Source organism: Ailuropoda melanoleuca, chromosome 4 (genome assembly GCF_002007445.2).
Source record: "Ailuropoda melanoleuca isolate Jingjing chromosome 4, ASM200744v2, whole genome shotgun sequence".
Lineage (NCBI taxonomy): Eukaryota > Metazoa > Chordata > Mammalia > Carnivora > Ursidae > Ailuropoda > Ailuropoda melanoleuca.
In genome coordinates, this window is record NC_048221.1 from 114,832,195 (window position 1) to 114,858,156 (window position 25,962).

The 25,962-nt window shown below is 39.8% G+C and overlaps 3 protein-coding genes across 8 annotated transcripts in view; 2 read left to right on the forward strand and 1 right to left on the reverse strand.

Annotated features, from left to right (window-relative positions):
• Window positions 1-3,850, forward strand: part of EIF2AK2 (eukaryotic translation initiation factor 2 alpha kinase 2) — a 35,106-nt gene extending 31,256 nt beyond the window's left edge. For both annotated transcript variants that reach the window (XM_019794766.2, XM_019794765.2), the window contains exon 16: window positions 72-3,850. In XM_019794766.2, coding sequence (XP_019650325.1) covers window positions 72-194 — 123 coding nt within the window. In that variant the 3' untranslated portion in view covers window positions 195-3,850. The remainder of the gene's footprint in view (window positions 1-71) is intronic.
• A 2,443-nt stretch (window positions 3,851-6,293) lies between these two features.
• GPATCH11 (G-patch domain containing 11) lies at window positions 6,294-16,234 on the reverse strand. 2 transcript variants are annotated; one of them, XM_011219219.3, is made up of 10 exons: window positions 16,063-16,234; window positions 15,674-15,792; window positions 11,972-12,043; window positions 11,207-11,433; window positions 10,345-10,386; window positions 9,572-9,692; window positions 9,297-9,387; window positions 8,310-8,426; window positions 7,318-7,399; window positions 6,294-6,382 (listed from the first exon to the last, which is right to left on the reverse strand). In XM_011219219.3, the coding sequence occupies exons 3-10, from the start codon at window positions 12,028-12,030 to the stop codon at window positions 6,327-6,329; spliced, it is 795 nt and encodes a 264-aa protein (XP_011217521.1). In that variant the 5' UTR covers window positions 12,031-12,043; window positions 15,674-15,792; window positions 16,063-16,234; the 3' UTR covers window positions 6,294-6,326. The 2 variants fall into 2 exon arrangements, with proteins under 2 accessions (XP_011217521.1, XP_002914874.1); XM_002914828.4 differs by lacking the exon at window positions 15,674-15,792.
• An 11-nt stretch (window positions 16,235-16,245) lies between these two features.
• The window catches only part of HEATR5B (HEAT repeat containing 5B), a 108,143-nt gene continuing 98,426 nt past the window's right edge, over window positions 16,246-25,962 (forward strand). For 2 of the 4 annotated variants that reach the window (XM_002914827.4, XM_034659660.1), the window contains exons 1-4: window positions 16,246-16,365; window positions 17,334-17,481; window positions 20,484-20,695; window positions 21,841-21,949. In XM_002914827.4, coding sequence (XP_002914873.2) covers window positions 17,356-17,481; window positions 20,484-20,695; window positions 21,841-21,949 — 447 coding nt within the window. In that variant the 5' untranslated portion in view covers window positions 16,246-16,365; window positions 17,334-17,355. Of the gene's footprint in view, window positions 16,366-16,390; window positions 16,407-17,313; window positions 17,482-20,483; window positions 20,696-21,840; window positions 21,950-25,962 lie in introns of those variants that run through there. The other 2 variants (XM_034659658.1, XM_034659659.1) reach the window with 2 other exon arrangements.

Consider the following 25,962-nt stretch of genomic DNA (forward strand, 5'->3'; position numbering starts at 1 on the left):
CACTTGAAAATAATCAGAATTTTATTTATTTCAATGTTCTATTTCTAAGTATTGACTCATTATCATTACAGAAAATTCTTCTGGAGAGATTACTGTCACATGATCCCATGAAGCGACCTAGTGCATCTGAAATACTGGAGACTTTGAAGACGTGGAAGAATGTTGTAGTGAAAAAGGAACGAAGCACATGTTAGAGCCCTTCTAAAAAAGGCTTTTGGATATTCAATTTTTTGGTAACTGTCTAAAATCTTCTAGGGACTACTGATGATATTTACCTTCTATTCTCATCTTTCCCTTAATTTTTCACTACGTTTTAGGAAAGCTTGAATTTTTTTTTTAACTTCAGAAACGTTCATACATTTGCCTAATTTTCCTGGCTTATCTCCTTATTATAAACATAGGGAGGGAAATCTCTCAAATTTTTATATCAATTAGTGAATCAATCAATTAATACATATTTATTAAGTGTTCACTCTTTCTAGGCCAAAAAATATAAGATCTTTCCCTGTCTTAAATAACTAACCAGCTCGTTGGAGAAATATGGTATCCATAAAAAGATAAGTGATATACAATCATTTTGGGAAACAATTTGGTTTGATCTGGTTAAGTTGAAGGTGTACATACCTCAAAGCCATCAATTCCATTCCCACTAGCATGCCTACAAGAATGTTCATAGAAACTCTGTTTATAACAGCCAAAAGAACAAAAAACAATGTCCATCACAAGAAGAATGGATAAATAAATTGTATTTTTTCCACACATTGTAATACCGTATAGCAGTAAAAATGAATGAATGACAAGCTAAATATAGTAACATGATACATCTCCTAGGAACATAATGTTAAGCAAACAAAGCAGGTTACAGAAAATATAGACAGAAAGGTTCTCTTTACATAAAGTTCCAGAGAATGATAAATGAAATAATTTTGTTTAGAAATGCAAACAAATATGGTCAAACAATAGAGGGAAAGAAAGGAATAAGAAATATTAAATCCCATAGTGGTTCTCTGAGGAGGGACGGAAGGTGAGGGAGATCCGGGAGGTCAACTGCAAAGGTAACAGTTCACTACGTTTCCTTAAGCTGTTGAGTTTTTTAGAACTAGAAGCTTGATTTGATTCTGGTTCAAATTTTTTCCCCAAGAATGCTGCATCGGTGATGCTGTATACCTCCTTTGGTATTACGTCAGGAGGGCTGTGTTTGGCTGTTCCACTTTCGGTGATCTGAAGATTGATCGGTGGGCTCTGGGGGTGCCATGTACTATCAGGTTTCCTCTCCATCTTCTGCATAACGGTTTTGGCAACCATTGATGATTGTTGTTTGGATCCATTATTTCATTAGGGGTTGCAAAATAGGGATTTTCGGGTCCCATCAAACCTCTTTGTCATCTGTGATTCTTCTATAAAGAACTTAAATGGGACAGATGGAATATTTATTTTTAGAATGAATTAGTGCCCTGGCAAAGTCCAAAGGTGACAAATGAGGTTTTTGGTTATTTTTTTTTTTTTAAAGATTTTATTTATCTATTCGACAGAGATAGAGACAGCCAGCGAGAGAGGGAACACAAGCAGGGGGAGTGGGAGAGGAAGAAGCAGGCTCATAGCAGAGGAGCCTGATGTGGGACTCGATCCCATAACGCCGGGATCACGCCCTGAGCCGAAGGCAGACGCTTAACTGCTGTGCCACCCAGGCGCCCCAGAGGTTTTTGGTTTTTGAGCAGGGGTGTGACCCAACCAGTTCTTTGAACAGTGTGCTTGGAATGGGTTGGAGCAGGAAGAGACTATATTTGGAAGACCAGAATGCTGAGAGGCTGTGCCGGCCTGGAAAAAATGGGTCAGAACCAAGAGGAGTTGGCAACTAATTGTGAGGATTAAAGAGCAGGTACACAGCAGACATTACCTCCAGGCTTGTTTGAAGGCGAGTGGCTGGATTAGGATGCCATTACAGGTAATACAGACCTCAGTCAAATTAATCCCCAAAGAGCCACACATACTTGAGAGCTATTTTGTCTCACATGTTTATCTATTATACAGTTTTTCATTGGAATTTAAGCCAATAGCGAGGCCACCACACGTCTGCCCACACGGTGAGGTGAACACTTATGGGAAGTAAAATGTGAGTTCTCATGTGGAGACGCCATGTTTGTGTTGCTGCCAGAATACACAGGTGAAGATGTAGAGCAGACTGTAGGAAACACACACTGGGGACACGATGGAAAGGATGGAATCGTACGCAGAATGACGTGTATGTTATCTGGAAGCAACCCCTGCAGCTCAACTTTGAATCCAGGGGATTGCCAAGGGAGATCGTATAGAGGAAAGCAGGCTGAGGGGCAAAGTATGGCAGACAGTCCGTTCGGATATTTACTCTTTATATCGAAATGTCCACCCAGTCCTCAATGTCTGTGATTCTGTATGACTGTGGCCTATTCCAAGCCTACATTTCCTCAGAAAGGTCTCAGATGAAGGGACTGAGGTCGATTGATGTACGGTGGCCTCGCTGTTAGTTTAAACTCTGACTAAAAACTGTGTAATAGGTGAAACTGTGAGGCAAATATCTCTCAAATAGGTGTGGCTCTTCAGGGGTTAATTCAAGACCTGTATCAGTTTTCTATGTCTGCTGTAACAAATTACCACAAACTTGGGGGCTGAATACAACACCCATTTATTCTCTGACCATTTTGGAGGCTGGAAGTCTGAAATGAGTATCACTGAGCTAAAGTCGAGGTGTTGGCTGGGCCGTGCTCCTCTGGAGGCTCCCACTCCATGAGCCATTGTTCACTGTTGCTTGACTAAGCCCCCACCACACAGGTCAAGTGTGTTCCTTGAACAAGGTTTTGCACTCGGTGGCTCTCTGCTATGGTTTCTACCTAATATTCCCTTCAAATCTTTTTTTTTTTAATAAAATTTTTCTGAGATTTAATTCACATACAATTCACCCATTTAAACTACACAGTTCAATGGTGTCAAGTACATTCAGAGTTGTGCAGCCATCACCACAATTTTAAAACATTTTTGTCACCCAAAAAGAAAACCCGTACCCGTTAGTGCTCATTCCTCATCTTCCCCCAAAGACTAATCTACTGCTAATTTACTTTCCATCTCTATAGATTCGCCCACTCTGGACATTTCATTTAAATGGAATCATACAATATGTGGTCTTTTTCACTTAGCATGAGGTTTTCAAGGTTCATCCATGTTGTGGCATGGATCAGTACTTCATTCCTTTTTATTGCCAACTAATCACCAATTATATGGATATATCACATTTTATTTATCTATTCATCAGTTGATGGACATTTGGGTTGTTTCCACTTTCCTGCTATTATGAACACTGCTACTACGAATATTCATGGACTAGTTTTATGTGGACATGTTTTCATTTCCCTTGGGTTAATACCTGGGAGTGGAAAGGCTGGGTCACATTGTCACCCTTGTAACCTTGTGTATCCAGGTTATGTTATGTTCAGGACCAAATTCAGTGTGATTTCATAGTGTTCCACCATCCCCACTCAGAATGAAACTTCTCCCTAGGACTGCTATTGTTCAGTACCTCAGTATTAAGCTCACCAATTTGCCTTGGAGCGCAGTAATCCCTACATGGCTCTTTCTGTGAATTTCTGGAAAGCAGGGGCAGGCTCTCTCATTTTTGTATATCCCAAGGCAGTGAGTGTACTGCCTTGCATAAGGCAGGAACTCTGTAAGTGGTTTTGAACTGGTGGGAAATAAAAGTATTAAGAATTTCATATGCTTAAATCTACAAAATGTGTCTAATCCTAAATAATCTTCACTCTCAAATTTCAACAATTAAATGGCAAATAACACTTAAAATAAAGGTGTTTAAAGCAAACCAGTTTCGTATGTTAAAGTCTGTTTATTTTGAATTATAGAAGCTCTGGTATTTTGGATTTATATTAAGAAAATGAAACACTTTAGAAATTATAGGTAGGACTTTGAAAACAAACAGCACAATATAAATAAAAGTAAATGACAACATGACATGTTAAAATTTAAGTTTCAAATTTCACATAAAGTTCACTGGAGCAAATTCAAATTCACTAAAGCAAATTTAAAGCTTCAATGTTTTGCTTCTGCTGGTTTTCATTATTGTTCTTATGAAATCAACAAAGACTTAAATTAATAAAAATAAATTTTTACTCATATTGAAAGCCAGTATTTTTGTCAATGGATGGGCATGGAGGGGTATTTCCCACACTCCAGGGTCGGCCTATTTCTAGCCCTTGACCTGGAAATGCAGACCATAACTCTGTTGGAGTCACAGATTCCATCAAGGTTCTTTGCACATTCGCAGCCTAATTATGCATTAACATATTAAACATACTTTTGACCACTAGGCGGTGGGAGGATTCCTCCACAGTCAGCAACAGGAGAAAAAGCAGCTGCTGCCTAACTCTGTTCTGTCTGAAACGATCCACGTGATTTTGGGAATGACCACATGAATGTCAGGATACTGGCTGAAATGACGGGAAAATATCTAACTGTAATTCCAAGGAAAGATGAACTCCTTTGTTTTAGCTATTGATTCAATTTCATTGTTTTTTAAGTGAAAAAGTATTCAATAGTACTATCCAACTGTACAAACTCTAGTATTATATATATGTATATATATTCATAAGAATAATGACTCATTTTCTGGGTGAAGAACAGAGGCCTAGAAGTTAACTAGGTTAGTGCTTTGTGAGCTGTGCAGCTTTGTGAGCTGCAGAATCAAGGGTAGTAATGCTCAGGCCACACTGACCGATTCCATCAGAATCTCTGGGGGCAGAACACTTGTATTTTCCTTTTTAAAGCTCCCCAAGCTAAACGTGAGAACAAACGAATTAGGTCACATTAGTTCAGAGGCTGATACAAGTTGTACTATTGATTATCTTAACACAAATATAGGTTGGCTTTTGCTGTGTTTTTGAGTGTGTGGTTTCTAAAAGGGGAAGGAGGGTGATCTCTTGCTCAATGGTACTGAAAGGTGAGCTATAAAATTGTACCCCAGAACGTAACAGCGCTCTGTATTTAACCTGTAGCACTAGTCCTCATCCACAGGTGCTTATCAGACTCATTCTTAGAACTTCAAAATAAATACAGATATCCAGAAATTATCCTAGACCAGCTGAATCAAAATCACTCGGGAGGCACTTGAGCTTGTGAACCTTAAAAAAAACCTTGATGATTTTTGATGTGAAATTTTGGTTGAAGATCTTTAGAGGAGTGCCACATGGTATGTCCTTAGCTACATTTGGTAAAATTATAGGGAGGCAGATTTTAGGAAAATAACTTTAAAAATCACATAGAGCTACCCAGCAATGGAATGATCCATTTTAAGGCAGTAAGCTCTCAATGGCTGGAAAAATAAAGGCAGAGGTTGGATTGTCAACTGCTGGGAATGTTGTCGAAGAGCTCCCAAATTTAGTAAGTAGTTGGATCACCAGATATTTAAGGTTACTCCCAATTCTTAAGTTTCATTAGCCAAAACCTACAATTGCTCACTTACAATGGATACTCACATTGTCATGAAAACTCAAGATTTTGTCAGAAGTATCATAATTATTTCGTTTCCAAAACTGGCTAGAACGAAGTAGCATTAATGCAATGCTGCCTTTGATACAGTCTCATTGAGGGGAATACATTTCTTTCCTCCTCATGCTTGCATGGAAGGAAGGGACTTTTTCTTGCTCCTTGGGAGACAGTGGTGTGGGAACAAGCTCCGTGAATCCTCATTCATTCCCTCTCAACAGGTGTCTCACCTGATGAGTGATTCTGGGAGCAGGAACTCAGCATGTGTGGCCCAGCCCCCTGGTGGGTTCTCTCACCTTGAAAGTTGAATGGTCTCAGAATGCAAAGGTGGGCTCTATCCCTGGCAAGGCAGAGGTCCGCAGTTGTGTCCAGGCAGGGAGACATTTAAGGGAGCCTTACAGGAGAACAAGTCAACCTTGCTCTCTACTCCAGCTTCACTGATAATAAAGCTGACGTTTTGATCTCTCTCGGACTCCTATGTCTTACTTCTCAATTTGTTCCAAAGTGAAGAGGGGAATAGAGAGTTACCTGTTGGTATCCTTAAGCCCCATAAACATCACAACCCTGTCATACACTGTAATTGCCGTGTCTATAACACTTGTGTTCTGAAATAGCATTCTGTTGTTTCTGAAGTCGATGAACAACTATAAAGTACAAAGTACTTCCAAAGTTACAAAAAGAACACAACATATAAAAGGCCATCTTTCTTTACTAGCATAATTTGGGAATTCTAACGCTCAATTGTCTATTTTTAGGAAACAATAACATTTTCCAAGTTTCTATCTTTATTGAGAATAATCTTAGTCGTGATCTGCAGAAGTTGGTCCTGGGCAATTTGAAGAGAGGTCGTCTTTATCTGTGATTTATGTGAAGAAAATAAAAGATTAATACAACTTGTATAGTAAACTATTCCAGAAAATTATGTTAACATAACATGTGTTTCATAGCTGTGTTTACTACTTACTCAGCGAAACCAGGAAAAGATACAACAAGAACCAACAAGTCTTTACCGTCAAGCATAAGGTCCTTAAATTCAAGTTAACAAAGCCAACTTGGGCAAATGTATTAGAAGGGAAAGTACTTGGCTCTATAAGACATCTGGCCAGTTTTAAACCCATTTCTTTCCTTACAATAAAAAAAAATGGAGTGGATTTCAACATTCTGATTTTTATTGTTCAGGGACAATATCTAACTACATAAAATCTAGTTCTAAAAATTTTAAATATTTTTCAAGTACTATAGCTGAAGAAGAATATTTAAAAATAAAGCACAAAAACAAATCATCCCCAAGTAACTAAAAAATTCTTCCTTTTAAAACAGAAGACTGAAAAATTTCCTTCTGTACATGAAGTTTCTGAAAAGTTAAAAGCACCTTTAATAAGGCCTCAATTAATGGGGTACGTGGGTTGCTCAGGTGGTTAAGCATCTGCCTTCAGCTCAGGTCATGATCTCAGGATCCTGAGACTGAGCCCCTTGTTGGGCTCCCTGCTTAGCGGGGAGCCTGCTTCTCCCTCTCCCTCTGCCCCCACTCCCCAACCTCCTTCCCCTGCCCTGCTAGTGCTCTCTCTCTCAAATAGATTTTTTTTTTAAAAAGGCCTCAATTATTTCTATATCCACTATTGGTTTAAGACATTGATCCCACATTGACATTTGGATGGAATAAGTAATTTCCATTGTCTATGGGAAATGTGACTTTCACACACACATACACACACACACACACACACAAAATCAAAGTTAAAAAGAACATCTGTGTTCAATATTTTTAAAAAGTACGAGGTATCCTCTTACCTTCATAGGCTGTTCCACACCAAATACAATACAGATGTTCTTCTCTTAAATAACCAGTCAATATTTGTAATTTTTCCAGTACCTAGATATAGGACATAGGCACATTAACAGTTCAAACTGAAAAGAATCTTGGTTTTCTGGTCTTTTGGATCCTACCAAATTAGCCCAAGGCTATAAATCTTCTGCTACTCTCTTCACCAAGTAGAAGTGTGAAGGGCAGAGTATATTAGAACATGTCCCAGTTTATCAGCCACCCTGATATTTTCACAAGTCTGCCAGACACAAAGAGACCACTTGTTAACATTTAGAAAATAGGTTTGGGTTGGCTCTATTTGAATCAGCATCCTTTAAAGACCCTGTCTACTTTCAAAGAATCTTCCTCCCTGGTGGGATGAGAGTGAACACTGCCTCCTTTTGTCCTTAAAGTTCTCACAACGTCCTCTCAGTTAACGCGGAACACTGGTTTTTCAAATTGGAAATGTTTCCTACAAAATGTTCATATACAAATAACCATAGAAATGAGATTCCTTTCTTGAATAATCTCCATTTCCTTTGAACTGTGGGTTGTTGTTGTTGTTGTTGTTGTTTTTGCTTTGTTTATGGGTAAAGGAGAGTAATGCTATAGAATTACTTCCGGAAATTTAACAGGCAACAAGGTAGAAATTAAAATCATTGACATCTGCAGTTCATCCATCATCCAAACTGAAGCTGAGATGAGAGTGTAAACTGAAGCTAAAGGAAGAAATTATATAAAGTTTTGGTTTGGGGTTAACAAAATAATCCTATAATGTCGTGGTTCTCAACAAGGGCTGATTTTTCCCCTCAGAGATATTTAGCAATGTCTGGGGACATTTCTGGTTGTCACAGGGGGAGTGGAACTGGCACCTGCTGGGTGGAGGCCAGAACAGCGTCCCCCAACAATTACCCGGCTCAAAGTGTTAACAGTGCCACGGCTGAGACACCCTGCTCAAGGAACTGGTGGCAAAACATACACTTAAGTCTTCACTCTTATATTCATCTTCATCTGGCTCTTTTTCTTCCTCCTCCTCTTCCTCAGTCTCCTCTTCGAGCCCCAACCAGTACCATGCTTCCCTGGGAACCTGAATGTTCTGAAAATGGGAGAATTATTCCCCATTAAACACAAGTATGTTCATGTCAACATGAATTCCTATTCTTTCAGTTCAGTATTTACTGAGTGTTGCTTCAAGAGTTGAGCACTGTGCTGTATGAACCATGGGGATGAAGACCCAGTTGGAATACTGTCCCCAAGTTGCTGGAGGTCAAGTGGGGAAAAGGCATCATGGGTATACATAGCCTAACGGGTATAAAATAATACATATAAGCTAGAAATCTTAAGTGTCATGACACAGACACAAAATAAAATGCTACGAAAATATAGAAAAGTAAGAGATTGCTTCCAGCGATCTTTTTACATATGGGGGAAATTTTACAAATGTTTTTGAGACTTTAAATAAAGTCACTTTATTTTGGTGGAAACATCAAAATAAAAAATAAAAGCAAAGTGAAATAAAAATAAAAGAAACAATAGAATTTTAAAAACCACTCACATCTGAAATAGATAGCAATCTACCATGATTTTACTAGTTAGGGACACAAAAGGTACTGAATATGGACTAAAAATAGGCTATTCTGGTTAATCAAATATTCTGGTGAACAGAATTTCCAAACGCACCAGCTCTGAGTCATCAATACTCAAACAAGCAGAGAACGATCAAATATAAAAACGTTATTTGATGCTCATTGGGTAATTCAGACCACTCTGGTTCCTGCAGAGGACAAGTCACCCTGAGTATCGATCATCAAAGATCAGTAGTGTGTGTTAAATGAAGGCTTTACTGGATAGCAGGCTAGATACACCCGGCTTGGAGTTCTTCTCTTTCTTTTTTTTCCTAATTAGAGGGCAAATCACACCAGGTGCCAAAAAAGTGTTCCAAACTGAACACAGGTGGAAGGCTTGCCTTCTGAGTATCCAACTGCCGGCAGGCACGCTGGCTTCTCCTCAGGTCCCCTTCCAGCTTCACTTCATCTTGCTTATGCTTAAATCGCAGCCTAAAAAAATAAATCAATTACATCAATCAATCTATCAATCAATCAGTCACAGTCTCATTGAAAGAAGGCAACAGTCTACTAAGAGTCCATACTCTCTTCACCCATTTTATGTGCCCAACTCCCAGAAAACATACCACGGTAAAGACAAGAGGAAACCCAACACAACGCGAGTACGAAGTGTTACCGAAACTCCTCTGCGGCTGTTTCTTCAGCTTGGTTTTTCATGTGAATCTTTCTTCTGTAGCTTTCTAGCTTTTCCTCTGCTTTCCGCTTCAGCAAGGCCTCATGACCAAGGCCGCTTTTCCCTGTTCAAACGGCAAACTCTGCTGAGGAACCAGCTGGCTTCACACTTTTAAAACACGGCAACTGACATATTTGCAAATGACACACAATTCTAACTGGAGAACAATCACTCAAAACCATTTGACATGAATGACAGGAGAAAACAGTACAGATGTGTTTTTTTTCTAAGTCCCAGCACACGATTTGATTTTTACAAAGATCATTAGTCTGCTCTCATGTGATAGTCATGCTATATAAAGCTTTTTAAATTGCGATAACAGTATCAACTATCATTCTTTCATATAAATGTACTGAACAAATAAAATATATTTTTTCTTTTTAATTCATTTGAAGTATTTAGAAAAACACTGAATGCATAAATCTGTCTTCGAAGACTTTTAGGACATTTCAGTGGACAAAAGGAGCTTTGCATTTTTAATGGCCACAGCAATTTTTCCCCATATTTTTATGATTTGAATTTTATTTTATCCTCACTGAAATTTTTATTTTTAGTTTAAAAGATTTAGAAGTTTAAGAAACATCTTACTGAGGGTTTCCTATGAGAAGAACTGTAACAGTGCTACCATTAAAAAAGTATTTAATAAGCAAATATATGTGCTAGATCTAAGCGTAAGTTATTATTACTGGTAAATATGCTCAAAAATAATTATATACCTGTTTTGATGTTGAGAGGAATTGGCTCAACAATACCATCTCCTAAGAAAAGAGAACAAAACACACAAACTACTTTAGAAAATCTTCCTCAAGCTACAGGTGAACATGGTGTGTAACGGTACAATGCTCTACACATACCCCTCCAGCTTCAGTGCCACCTGAAACGGAAAACTGACTGTACTCTATAATCAACCACCTCCCTTGCCTTTAAACACCTGCTCCTCAGTAAGGCCGACCCACAGCCTCCTATGCCTTCAGAAGGTAGGGTTTCCAGAAGTGGAAACACTGATACTCTATGTCCAAGAGGGTGGCAGCCTCCAGGGAAAGTAAAGCTTTGCTAGGTGAGGATCAAAGCCATTACAGTAAAGAAGAGAAGAAGAAAAAGGCAGCTTACTACAAACATATGGCCTCTCCATCTTAATAAACAGTCTCACTTTCTAATAGGGAAGAGAGAATTGAGCTTGTCCAACCAGATGTTCATTTAGGCAGCTGCCACAGGTACAGAGCGAGCAGGGCAGAGTCCTGCCATCCTCCTCAATGTCACTTCACTGTCCTTTGGCCGTTGCACTCCTCAACCCTTCTCTCATCACCATTCTTAGCTGCTGCCTTCATTGTAAGTCTCATCCATCCCAGATGTTAGCGCCTTCAAGGCTGAGCTGGGCTGATAAGCAGCTCTTGAGGGCAAACGGTTGTCTAAAGTGGCGTAGGAAGATGAAAGTTCTCTATGTGCTTGTTAGCATATAAGAGACTAGTGAAGTTGTTTTAATTTCAGTGTAGATGGATAAAGAGTCGTCTCTGGTACTCATCAATACATCACCATTTGGTGGTTAGGAACACCTGCTTCTGTCCAGACAGAACTTACCACTCTTGCCAAGGGCCTGACCACTTTTATATCCCATCTTTTGGAGCAGAGCAAACCCTTTGTTTTCATGGCCTAGTGCATTCTTCAACCCAATGTCACGTCTTTCTCGTTCTTCTTCTTTTAAACTCTTCTGCCTATTTTTCAAATTAGCTTCCTGTTGCTTTTCTTCTTTTCGACGGGCCTCTCGGATTTGCCTCAGCATTGGCAATCCTGGTCTGATGTCTTGTCTGAAGAATAAGCGAAAAGGTGATTTTAGATGAGTACATTAAGTTTTCTCATAACTTTGCTACTTACTCAGTTGACACTACTTTACAGTTCAGTACCTCTATGATCACCTTTGTTACTATTGATATTAGAACATAATCACTGACCTCTGAGAATAGCTGTTTTAATAAAAATAATGAAGGCTGGTGCCAGATTGTAGGAAACTAAAGGAAGTACGGAGCTGAAGAAACAGTAGTTTTACACTATTTTTCCTAGGAGGTTGGAAATAATAAAGAGCAAAGTTGAATTCAAGCTAGAAGAGACAATCGGATAAAATAAAGCAGAAGAGTAAATTTCCTTGGAAGAGGAGAATAACAAGAAAGGAGGGCAGAAGTCACATGTTTAGCATTAAAAGGGAAGTACAGGCTCCTAGTGTTTTTGTATGAAAACGTAGGTGTTCCCATTAAGCAATAAAACTAACCTTCCAACTCACACTTAAAATGATGCCAATACTGAGGAGTCTCCTACATAGCATTACATGAGCTGTACACATTTACTTACTGGACATTAATGAAGGAGTCAGACATATAGTCCTCTTCTTCTGCCATGTTCAACTTCATATGGCAAAAGTATCTATAAATCAAATAGGATAAAGTAACAATACCTATTATTTTAGTTTATAATGGAAATAGACGTTTCTCTGCAGCTCTCCCACATATTCAGGTGCCTCCCAACATCTTTCTGTGTGAAGCCCCCCGACAACTCATTCTCTTCCACCCCAAGCCTCCTTCATTCCCTATTATTTTCAAATGAATATCACTACAACCTGCCCATTCCTGACCTCTTTTAAACCTCTGACAAGTCTTTCTCTACAACACCCCTCCTTTTTCCTATAGTTGTGATCATTGCTTTAGTTCAGGCATTTCTTTCCCACCTAAACTATTACAACGACTTCCTAATTGGTTTCATCGCATTTGGCCTCTCCTCTTCCAATCTGTCTCCTACACGCTCTTCAGAGTGTTTTTTTTTTTAAGACCTTTTTTTTTAAGTTTATTTATTTTTTTTAGTAATCTCTACACCCAAACGTGGGGCTCAAACTCATGACTCTGAGATCAAGAGTCACGTGCTCTTCCCATTGAGCCAGCCAGGTGGCCTCCAGAGTGTTTGTCTGTTTGTTTGTTTGTTTGTTTTTAAAAACACAAGTCAGGTCATTTAACCTGTTTCAAATCCTTCAATAATCTCTACCCTGTAGGCACTGGAGGACCAGTCACTTTAACATGGTAGCACGAGGGATCCTTCATAATCTGATCCCTGACGCTCCTTTAGGATTCAACAGTCAAGTCATATGGGCTTCTCACTGCCCTCTGAACATACTACAGACACTTCCTTCCTCCTGGGCCTAGGCTACCCTCCTTCATAAAGTCTGTCCTGACCATTCCAGGCCTGGCTCTACAGCACTTCATGTTCAAGCTGCTCATTTGGAATTTGATACAGTTAACATCTCACTTACATGGAAACGTTTTTCAGGAGAGTTTCCATCCAAAACAGTTAAAATCATGTAATTATTTTCCCTTACAGGGATAGAATAATTATCAAGAAAAGTGCATCTCAAACTTTATTATGTATAGGAACTACCTCAGGTTCTTCTCAAAATCCAGAGTCTGATTCTGAGCTAGGGTCTGAAGTTCTGTATTTCTACTAGGCTCCCAGGTGATATCAATGCCACTGGTCCAGTAGCTCGTTACAAAGGGTAGTCATTTGTTGCAGTGCACATGTGCTGTTTTTGCCTGCATACCATCCCTTCCTTTGGGAACCCAGCCCTCTGCGCTCCATGAGGTTCTAGTGCAGGGTGGCAATCTCAGTACTCTATACTCCCCTGGGGACTTCCAGTTCTGGTACACTATGTCCCAGCAACAGAGGAGATGATGAGCTAACCAGGGCAGATAAGCATCTCTTTCCTTACATGATATGAATAAACAGATTGTGGGGAAAAAGAGATCCCTTCACTGGGGTTTCTGAACTGGAAATATGTGAAGCAGGGCTCCAAAAGACCATCTTCCTGGCCAAATGAAGAGATCCTATTCTGCGGAATGAAGCCAGATAGAAAAAATGGACAAAGGTAATCCTAAAAGCAATGACTCTACAACTCCAGCTCCTAAGACCCTGATTCCTGTAGCTCTTTCTTTGATGCTGTGATCTAACATTCTTCCCTGCTACATGGGCTAATAAATTTCCTATTGTTGGAAAAGGGATTCTGTCAATTGCAAATGAGAGTATGGACAATTACAAATGGAAAAGTATTACTGTACTGTTTGTTTTGGGGGTCTGTTTTTGTTTTACAATTTTTAATGTGTATCTTCCTTACCAGGGTGTAAACCCCAAAGAGAAGTTCCCTATATCCCTAAAACTGTAGCCCAAACATCATAAATTCTAAATGTTTAGCTATGATAAGAACAAGAAGGGTCTTTACTTTGCGATTTTGTAATAAGAGAATACTTTTCTCCCTAGGTCATCATGTCTTAAAACAAATATACAGATAATGATTTTTTATGAGGTAAACACTCTTGTAACCAAGTGATAGCCTCCAAGATGGCCCCCAATGATTCTTGCCTCTTGGTTTTCCACCTCCTTGCACAGTCTCCTTCTACAGTGACCAGGTTTGACTGTAACCAATAGGATATTGTGGAAATGATGGAGAGTGACTTTTTGGTCATAAAAGACACTACAGCTCTTAGATCACTCTAACTCTGGTTAGATTACTCATGCTAAAGAAGTCAGCTGTCAAGTAGTGAGGACACGTAAGCAGCCCTATAGGAAGGTCCACACAGAAAGACCTGAGGCCTCCTGTTCACAACCACTACAAATGGGAGCCGCATGATTGAGACATCTTAAAACAGAGCCTCAAGCCCCAAACCTTCAAATGACTCAGCCTGGGCTAGAATCTTCACTACATCTTCTTAAGAAAGTCTGAGCTGGGGCACCTGGGTGGCACAGCGGTTCAGCGTCTGCCTTTGGCCCAGGACGTGATCTCGGGGTCCTGGGATAGAGCCCCACATCAGGCTCCTCCGCTATGAGCCTGCTTCTTCCTCTCCCACTCCCCCTGCTTGTGTTCCCTCTCTCACTGGCTGTCTCTATCTCTGTCAAATAAATAAATAAAATCTTAAAAAAAAAAAAAAAAAGAAAGTCTGAGCTAAGAGCACCTGGGTGGCTCAGTCGTTAAGCATCTGCCTTCGGCTCAGCTCGCGATCCCAGAGTCCTGGGATGGAGCCCCACATCGGGCTCCCTGCTAGGAGCCTGCTTCTTCCTCTCCCACTCCCCCACCTGTGTTCCCTCTCTCACTGGCTATCTCTCTCTCTGTCAAATAAATAAATAAAATCTTAAAAAAAAAAAAAAGTCTGAGATAGGCTAAACTACTAACAAATTCCTGACCCATAGAAACTGTGAGATAATAAGCGATTATAGTTATTTCAAACTGCTAAACTTTGGGATAACTTATTATACAGTATAAAAGATAATATAATCCATCACCCATGTCACGACCCTTGTCAGCTACCCAGGAGCCCTCTTTGTCCCCGACCAATTGTATCATTTTCTTACTTTTCTTCATAGTTTCACCAGCCATGTGTACTTTTCAAACATTATCATTTTTTCTTATTATAATAAGTTAAAAATATGTAAGATTATACATAGCATTTGTGGTAATTCACCCACTGTCTCTAAACTTCAAATTCTTCATTTCTAATAATAGTATTTTTACACATAATGGTTTAGTGCCTACCCGGTATCTCAAACATTTTTATCCCATTTAATCATTAATAGCTATATAAGGTAGAAATAGTTAGTCCAGCTTTTTAGTTGGAGAAATTAAGACTCAGTATGGCTAAATGGCTTTCTCAACAGCACAAAAAATCCAGGTCTCAGTGCTCTTGCTACTGCAAACAGGGTTAGATTATTTTTAAGGGACCCATTCAGCTCTAAAGTGTTAGGCAGATCTGAATGGGGGCTCCAGGTTTTTTTTTTTAAACTCCCCTTTGTGGGTTACAATATACTTTAGCATCGTCCATTTGCATCAAGCATAAAGATAAACTTCCTAAAGCGATAATCCAGGCAGAGATGATACGTGGCCTGGACCACAGTAACAGCAGTGGAAGTGGTGAGAAGTGGTCGGATTCTGGGTGTATTTTAAAGGTACAGCTAACGAGACTGGCTGATAGATTGCAGGCGGTGTGTCAAAGATTACTCCAAGGCTTTTGGTCTGAATACCTGAAAGAATGGAGTTACCAGTTTTTGAGAGTGGTTAGACGGTAGTAGGTCTGTTTCGGGTGAGGTTTGTTTTGGCAGACAGAGGGCAGGGAGGCGGCAACAGGAATGCTGCTTCATACCTACGGAGAATCCCATTACACATCCGAGGGGAGAGAAGGTCTAAGTAGCTGAACGTACAGTAGAAACCTAACAAAAAGAAGCCTCAGCCTTCCCCCTTCCCCCGCATCCCAGGGGCCGATTCCTCCCTTCTCGCGTCCATCCCAGCTGCAAGCATCCCGCCGACGCGACGACTCCCGGGTGGGCATGTAGGTGAAGGTGTGATGGGTTAGTCACAAGAAGCACACAGCCCACCCCCCTTACCATTCTATCTGGCATCTCCACCCCCTTACCTGGCAGCTCTACTCGCCCCGGGCCAGCTTGCGAGAGCACGCGCTGCGCCTGCGCCCACCTACCAGCACGGGATTTCTGAGCCTCAGATCCCACCTGAGTTTCCCAACGAGCAATCAATTGGAAACCTGTGGCAGGCAAGCCTAGGAAGATGTAATTAGTGCGCTTGCGCAAAACCAGCCTTCCGCGCATGCGCTCTCCTTTCGTTTCCTGCTGGAAGGAGTGCGGGAGGCGGGGCATCCGGGGCGTTTGGCAGATGCTTCTGGCCCCGGAACTCAGCTGTTCGGCACCTGCCAGACTAGGAGGTGAGGCCGCCCCCCCCCCGTCTGCCGTCAAAGCATGCACGGTAACACGCACACACCCCTGTCTCCCCGTACGTTTTCAGAGGGCTGGAGAGGAAAACCGAGTTTGTAATGTACATTTTCCTTTCACAGTCTCCGGGCTCGGTTCCGGGCCACCGTCACCTGTGGTTGACAGCCCGAGTGGCCCTGGGAAGGCCTGCGGTGGCTCTTGCATTTCCCCTAGGCCCGGCACTGAGCTACGGTGGTCCTCCGAGTAGCCGGGTTAACCCAGACCTGCAGCGCGCGCGGCATCTGCGGGCTGCATTTTCCCTGGCGCCCGGGGTTGCGGCTGAAGCTTATGCCACGGGGATGTGGCCTTCCTCACCCCGTCCCCGTAGGAAGGCTTTTGGAGACTTCCAGTGTGACATCTTTATGCTGGGAGTTTTGACGTCCTCCTGGGCCAGGGGAGGGTAAGGGTGCTGTGAACCAAGCAGTGGGCGAGGAAAGAGGAGGGTGGATTGTGAGGCCCAGCCAGTGTTTGATCTTGATGGTTAAGTTTTACCATTTATGGAATGAGTTAATGACATGTGTTTTGCTACGCATTTTTCTTCGGGAATAATGCCTTATTTGCTACATATGTATTTTAAGTACGCCCAACAAGGGGCTTGATTCCACGACTCCGAGTTCAAGAGTCGCAGGCTCTACTGACTGAGGCAGGCAGGTGACCCGTTATTTACAAGATTTATTTTAAGTTTCCTTTTACCCTTTTTTTCCTTCTTCCTCACCAAGCACGACTTTCATTTACGTTTGTTTTTGTTTTATGCTGGCCCTTTAGAATTAGGTTCTTGGGTTTTGCCTTAAAGAAATTATGTAAATTTCCCCCAAATGAAATGAGAGGAAAAGCTGTACTTTTAATTGCTTAGTGGTTACATTCATTAAGCTTGACTTCTAACATTGAAAAAATCCTTACAGGTATGTTTTAATTTGTTAAGGTGTGACTTTTAAACTTCAGTAATGGAGCTAGCCCACAGTTTATTGCTAAATGAAGAAGCTTTGGCTCAAATCACTGAAGCAAAGAGACCAGTTTTTATCTTTGAGTGGTTGAGATTTCTTGATAAAGTCTTGGTTGCTGCCAACAAGGTATGGTATTTTTTTTTCCAGTTGGGTTTACGTAATTGAGAGTATGATATGTTCATGATTTGTGAAAAAACAAGCATTATATTTTGGAAAGGTTTTGGGTCACTTATGGAATTGAGAATGTGACCCTGGAATAGGAGTTTTTGTCTGTCTTTTTTCTGTTTTGTCGCAAAACCTGAGTCTCGTTTGAACCTAGTTCTTTGCCCACTTCATGTGTCTATATGGACAGTTGAATGTGACTGGAGAAAAATATGATTATGTGACTAACGTCATTTTTTTTTAAAGATTTTATTTATTTATTTGACAGAGATAGAGACAGCCAGCGAGAGAGGGAACACAAGCAGGGGGAGTGGGAGAGGAAGAAGCAGACTCACAGCAGAGGAGCCTGATGTGGGGCTCGATCCCATAACGCCGGGATCACGCCCTGAGCCGAAGGCAGACGCTTAACTGCTGTGCCACCCAGGCGCCCCTGACTAATGTCATTTTAAATTCATTTATCTGCAACTTCAAATGGTCCCTCAGTGTTGTCTAGCAATCCCAATATCTTTATTTATCTCTCTGAGGTGTTATGATACGGTTTTTTTTCTTTCTGTTTTCTTCTTCCTGCATAGTCTCTTTTATCCTAGTTGCTTTTCCTTATGTATATGTTTTATTTTCTCTTTAAAATTAGATACTTTCCTCAAATATCTGATGATGTTTGGCATCTGTTCAAATTTAAGAATGAGTAGTAAGTTCTCTGGGCATGATGAAGTTCATTAACTGTGCTTCACTGTAGGCTAGTCCTGTTGTTTGAGGAACCCCTGATGTTGGTATCATAAGTTTCTCTTAGCTACTCATTCCCTGGTAGAGACATTTCTACTCTAGTGTCCTAGGGTGTATCACCAGCTGCCTAGTTTCTAGAAGCTGGGGAAGAAGACTAGGGACTTCAGCATCCAGTATATAAACTGTCATTTTACCCCCCTGTCTTCAGTGCGGTTTTCCCAGCCCACGGCTGTGCTTGAGTTCCCTAAGTCCAGAATGGAGGAGAGAGGTATGAGAGTCTTACAGCTTCTAGACTCTCAACCGTTTCCTCTTGCTCTAGGCACAACTTCACTCCCTCCTGCTTTTGCAAACAACAACAACAAAACAAGCATGGGCTTTATGGGATTCTGTGTTGTAAGTTGGGTCTCTTCTCAGCTTTCCCTATTGGGGATACCTGGCTTCTATATTTTCTGTTGATTGTTTTCCTGTTTTCTTTGCTCTTGTAGATTTGTGTTTTTTGGTTTTTGTGGGTTTTTTTTTCCTTTGGTTGCCCTTTAGTATAGTTTTAGTAGCATTTTTTGGAGATACAAAATTAATGCGTGGATTCATTCACAGTCCTTAGCTCAAAATTTCTGTTTTCTCTTAAACCCCTTCTAAGTGAGTATTTTTTGTCTACATTCCACTGAAATGGCTCTTGTCCAGCCATCAGTGATCTCAGATTCTTCCAACCAGTGGTCAGTATTCTTAGTTGACCATCAGCAACTTTTCATATAGTTGATCCTCTACCTTGAAACACTTACTAATTTTTAATTTTGTTGTGAAACTGAAAAATACAGGAATATATACAAGTATTTATTCTTTCAATGATATCATAATCTCATGATTTTTACTACTGTCTATTCAATAATGACTCCCAGATACCCAACTACATCTTTCTCTCTTAAACAGCATCTCAAAATTAACATATTCAAATATATTCAAAGCCAAATTCTTGATTTCCCCATCCCAAATCTGTCCTTGTCCTAGTGCTCATCTTCCGAGGAAATTACCATTTCTTCCTTCTGGTTGCTCAGGTCATAAATCTTAGAGTCATTCTTGACTTCTCTTTGTCAAACTTCACATCATATTCATCAGCAAGTCCTACTGGTTCTATCCACCATATATGTCCAGAATTCAATTATTTGTCATCATTGCCGTTGTTCCCACCCTCACCTCTCATCTGGATTTTTACGATAGCTTCCTAAGTGTTCACCATGCTTCCAACCATGTACCTTGTAGAGTATTCTTTACTCAGTACTCAGAATGTGCCTGTTAAAACATTCTGATCGCGTTCCTCTCGTGCTTCAAATTCCTACTTAGAATGACAGAAAATTCTTACAGTGGTATGTAAGACGGTATATAATCTGGTTCCTTCTATCCTTCTGATTCATCTTCCACTACTTACTCTCTTTGACTCTGGCCGTCTTGTTGTCCTCAGCGAAGCAAGTTTCCACCTCATGGCCTTTGCCCTTGTTCCCTTTGCTTGGAATGTTTTTCTCTCAGATGTATGCATAGCTCACACCTTCACTTCTTTTCAGAGAGGCCTTTTCTTACTAATCTGAACAAAACAGTAAGAGCTCACACTCTTCATTTGTTTATTTGGTGAACTCTGTCTTTCCCCACTAGAGTATAAACTCATAAGGGCAGAGACTTTGTCTGTTGTGTTTACTGTTTTATCACAGTGCCCAGAACAGTGCATGGCATATAATAAGTGCACAGTCAGCATTTCTTGAATGAATGAATGAGTGAACTCTCAGTATTGATTACGAGTATATCTGAATTTTTCTTTTTATGCTGTCTATGGCTCTTAAAGTTTCTTTCAGTTTCCTTCAGTTACCTATAACTTACGAACTACTGACTTTGCTTTTACAGGGCAGCCTTGCTAGGTTCTAAGACATCAGTTGTCCATACACCCGATATTTTACAACTTTTGACTGTTGGTTTCATAGTAAGTTAGTGTGGAAGCTTTTTGGATCTGGAGTAGTCACTTTTATTGGTAGCTAACTTTTTGGCATTGGAGTGGAATGAAGGATAAGATTTAATCTAGGAAAGAATGGTTCATTTCTTAATGAACTTTTCCTTATCTTGAAATTTTTCATTTATGGTTTTATGCCTAATGTAATCTAGATTTTAACTGTTTACTGTTATTTTTAATTTTGATTAAAAGGTAACAAAAGCACATATAAGAAAAAAACTGATAATCTTTATTTTTTTTTTTATAACAGACTGATGTAAAGGAAAAGCAGAAAAAACTTGTTGAACAATTAACTGGATTAATAAGTAGTTCACCTGGACCACCTACACGAAAATTGTTAGCTAAAAATCTTGCAGCTCTTTATAGCATTGGAGATACTTTTACGGTTTTTCAAACACTTGATAAATGTAATGACATTATCAGAAATAAAGATGACACTGCAGCGTACTTACCAACAAAACTGTAAGTACTTACTTTGATGTTTTGGGTTTTTAAGAGTAACTTATCTTAATAAGGGACTACTGATCATAAAGACTCCCAGGTCAGTGGAACCTGTAGCATGTGGCTTGACAATGAAAGCTCTAAGTAGTCTGGGGGAGGGGTTCTTTTTCAATCTATGTTTCATCGCCACTGGAACTTTTAGCAAACAATAGAGAATTGGTATGGTGTCAGCAGTTTGCACAGAGGTCTTTTGGTAAATTTGGATGGAGAGAATATTCTTGTCTGGGACAGACAGAGAAGTAAAGAATTTCTAGGTGATGAGATTAAGGCAGGCCTGGGCAAACTAGCCCACAGGCCAAATCCAGCCTGCTGCCTATTTTGTAAATAAAGTTTAATTGGACTATAGACATGCCCGTTCACTTAGGTGGTAGCTGCTATCATGTTATAATGGCAGAATTGAGTAGCTGAGACAGAGACCATTTTGCCTGCAAGTTTGCGGACCTTTAGCTTAAGGCCTTACCCAACTCCTGGCCCATGCTTGCAGTTTGGGTCAAGGACACACATTTTCAGAGCAAGTCTTAAGGCTAATGGCTATGGGGCGCATCCTATGAAAGGGTCAAATAAGAAAGCCAACAGTTATAGTACAGTGAGGAGTGTTGTCAAGGAGAAAAATGACTCACCTGTGGCATAAGGGGAGAGCAGTGTCAAGGAAGACTTCTCAGAGAAGTGTCAGACAAAGATCAACAACAGGGAAGCCATGGAGGTTAGTCAAATAAGTAGTTAAGATGGGAAGATGGATGTGATAGGCCAGGGATTGGCAAACTTTATGAAAAAGAGCCAGGTAGTAAGTGTTTTTAGCTTTGTGACTATCCATCTCTGTCACAACTACTCACCTCTGCCACAGACTGTGTGTAAATAAAATAGCTGTGTTCCAGTGAAACTTTATTTACTATTTTTATCCTCTTATATTCCTAATAAGAATACAGTTTGATTAACCATAGTATTGCAATTATAAATAAACAAGGTGTTTCTGAAAGTTGAGAATTAAGGATTTGTAACCAAAAGTGTCCTGCACCAATGCAAATTGATTTCTGAAAATGGGAAAGGTATCATGAAATTGAATTAGTAACCTGAACAATGACCGGTGAAAACATCATTTCTTACAGGGCTGCAGTGGCTTGTGTTGGAGCATTTTATGAAAAAATGGGGAGAATGTTGGGAAGTGCATTTCCAGAGACAGTGAATAATCTTTTGAAATCTCTGAAAAGTGCAGAGGTAAGTTTTATAACAAATATTATTTAAATGTTTTGCTTGTGGCAGGAGTTAGATGTCAGTAAAAATATATGTTTGCCTTTTTTTTTCTGTCATACTCCTTAGCAAGAAGGTAATTTAAGATTATTACTTGCAAAAAAATATTACTTGCCCCTTCTTTAATGTATATTACCTTATATTTCAGTGGGAAGGGAAAGAATGCTTTTTCTAGGCAAAAATAGATTTACCTATTATTTTTTATTTAGCCCTATGGATATTTTTGCACTGCCATTTTATTTTTGTGCCACAGCTAATGTATTAGTTTCCTAGAGTTGCCTTGGGTAATTAATGACCACAGTGACTTAAAACAACAGAAATTTGTTGTCTCACAATTCTGGAAGCAAAAATCCAAAATCAGGGTGTTGGCAGGGCCATGCTTCTGAAGACTCTTGGGAAGAATCCTTTCTTGCTTTCTTCACTTCTAGTGGTTGCTGGCAGTCCTTGGCATTCCTTCGTGTTCCTTGATTTGCGGGTGCATTTCTAATTCCTGCCTCTGTTGTTACATGGTGTTCTTCCTGTGCGTCTGTGTTCTCCATCCAAATTCTTCTCTTCTTGTAAGGATACTAGTGATTGGATTATGGCCCACCGGAATCCAGTATGACCTTGTCTGTATTTAATTTCTTATTTCCAAATAAAGTCATATTCACAGGTAATGGGGCTTAAGACTTGAACTAATCTTCTTGGAGGACACTATTCAATTCATAGCAGCTAATACTGAGTAAAAATAGTTCTATTTTGTCATGTCAGTTTGGTGTTACTTCTGAAAGTTCCTTATCAACTTGGTGTTCACTAAAACTAGACCAAGGCCTGGACTCTCTTAGTCTTAATTCCTTCGTCTCAGAAGGCTGAAGATTTCTTGGACAACACCTCTTCTGGGAACTATTTGTTTATTCATTTATTATAAAACTATGATTGCAGACATACTGTGAGGTAGTAAGCATATAAAGATGAACAAGACATGGTCCCTGACCTCTTAAAAGCTTATAGTCTAGTGGAAGAGATCTGTGTTTGAATGAGTATACTCTAAGAAAGAACCAAGTACTGTAAGAATATGAAAACAAGTTTGGATTAGTTATCAAAAGATGAAGGCTTAGTATAGCTCTGTGACAAGTTTTTTAAATGTGTTGGATGGCTCTTCTTTTAGATGGTTTATATTACTTCTTAATTATTCTTTGCTTAACCGTTCACATTCTGAAAGTTTGGACCCTCGAGATGTGATATTTAAGTTTCTGAAATTGTTTTCTTTTCTTTTTTTTTTAAATAATTTTTTAATTATATTATGTTAGTCACCATACAGTACATCCCTGGAGAGAGAAGGACCTTCCAAGATCGCCAGACAGTGACCAATTTTGTAACCATGAAACCAGCCCTACAGGAGATATTAAGAGGGGTTTCTATAAAAGTAAAAAGGCCCCAAGAGTGATACAGAACAGAAAGTTCCAATCTATAGAAACAAAGACTTTACAAGCAACATGACATCATTAAAATCATCTCTCTCAATAATCACTCTCAATGTGAATGGCCTAAATGCTCCCATAAAACGCCACAGGGTTGCAGATTGGATAAAAAGACATGACCCATCCATTTGCTGTCTACAAGAGACTCATCTTGAAACTAAAGATACATCCAGACTGAAAGTGAAGGGATGGAAAACCATTTTTCATGCCAATGGACCTCAAAAGAAAGCTGGGGTAGCAATTCTCATATCAGACAGATTAGATTTTAAACTAAAGACTGTAGTTAGAGATACAGAAGGACACTATATTATTCTTAAAGGAGGTATCCAACAAGTGGATATGACAATTATAAATATCTACGCCCCCAACAGGGAAACAGCAAGATACACAAGACAACTCTTAACCAGAATAAAGAGACATATAGATAAAAATATGTTAGTAGTAGGGGACCTCAACACTCCACTATTAGCAATAGACAGATCCCCTAAGCAGAAAATCAACAAAGGAACAAGAGCCTTGAATGATATACTAGACCAGATGGACCTCATAGATATATATAGAACACTACACCCCAGAACAACAGAATACTCTTTCTTTTCGAATGCACATGGAACGTTCTCCAGAATGGACCATATACTGGGTCACAAAACGGGTCTCAACTGATACCAAAAGACTGAAATTATTCCCTGCATATTCTCAGACCACAATGCTTTGAAATTGGAACTCAATCACAAGGAAAAACCTGGAAGAAACTCAAACACTTGGAGGCTAAGAACCATCCTGCTCAAGAATGACTCGATAAACCAGGAAATCAAAAAACAAATTAAACAATTTATGGAGACCAACGAGAATGAATACACAACGGTCCAAAACCTATGGGATACTGCAAAGGCAGTCCTAAGGGGGAAATACATAGCCATCCAAGCCTCACTCAAAAGAATAGAAAAATCTAAAATGCAGTTTCTATATTCTCACCTCAAGAAACTGGAACAGCAANCCCTGCATATTCTCAGACCACAATGCTTTGAAATTGGAACTCAATCACAAGGAAAAATTTGGAAGAAACTCAAACACATGGAAACTAAGAGCCATCCTGCTCAAGAATGATTGGATAAACCAGGAAATGAAAAATCAATTTAAACAATTTATGGGGACCAATGAGAATGAAAACACAANAGAATGAATACACAACGGTCCAAAACCTATGGGATACTGCAAAGGCAGTCCTAAGGGGGAAATACATAGCCATCCAAGCCTCACTCAAAAGAATAGAAAAATCTAAAATGCAGTTTCTATATTCTCACCTCAAGAAACTGGAACAGCAACAGAGGGACAGGCCTAACCCACTGACAAGGAAGGAGTTGACCAAGATTAGAGCAGAGATCAATGAATTAGAATCCAGGAGCACAGTAGAGCAGATCAACAGAACTAGAAGCTTGTTCTTTGAAAGAATACATAAAATTGATAGACCACTGGCAAAACTTGTCCAAAAACAAAGAGANCAAAAGAATAGAGAAAGGACCCAAATTAATAAAATTATGAATGAAAAGGGAGAGGTCACAACCAACACCAATGAAATAGGAAGGATCATTAGAAACTTTTATCAACAGCTTTATGCCAATAAATTAAACACCTGGAAGAAATGGATGCCTTCCTGGAAACCTATAAACTACCAAGACTGAAGCAGGAAGAAATTGATTTTTTAAACAGACGNAGCAACAGAGGGACAGGCCTAACCCACTGACAAGGAAGGAGTTGACCAAGATTAGAGCAGAAATCAATGAATTAGAGACCAGAACCACAGTAGAGCAGATCAACAGGACTAGAAGCTGGTTCTTTGAGAGAATCCATAAAATTGATAGACCACTGGCAAAACTTGTCCAAAAACAAAGAGAAAGGACTGAGATTATTAAAATTATGACTGAAAAGGGAGAGGTCACGACCAGCACCATTGAAATTGCAAGGATTATTAGAAACTTTTATCAACAGCTATATGCCAAAAAACTAAACAATCTGGAAGAGATGGAGGCCTTCCTGGAAACCTATAAACTACCAAGACTGAAACAGGAAGAAATAGATTTCTTAAATAGGCCAATTAACTATGAAGAAATTGAGTCAGTGATAAACAACCTTCCAAATAATAAAACTCCAGGCCCAGACGGTTTTCCTGGGGAATTCTACCAAACATTCAAAGAAGAAATAATACCTATTCTCCTGAAGCTGTTTCAAAAAATAGAAACCGAAGGAAAACTACCAAACTCCTTCTATTAGGCCAGTATTTACCTTGATCCCCAAACCAGGCAAAGACCCCCTCAAAAAGGAGAATTACAGACCGATTTCTCTAATGAATATGGATGCCAAAATCCTCAACAAGATCCTTGCTAATAGAATCCAACAGTACATTAAAAGGATTATCCATCAAGACCAAGTGGGATTCATCCCTGGGATGCAAGGGTGGTTCAACATTTGCAAATCGATCAGTGTGTTAGATCATATCAACAAGAAAAGAGTCAAGCACCA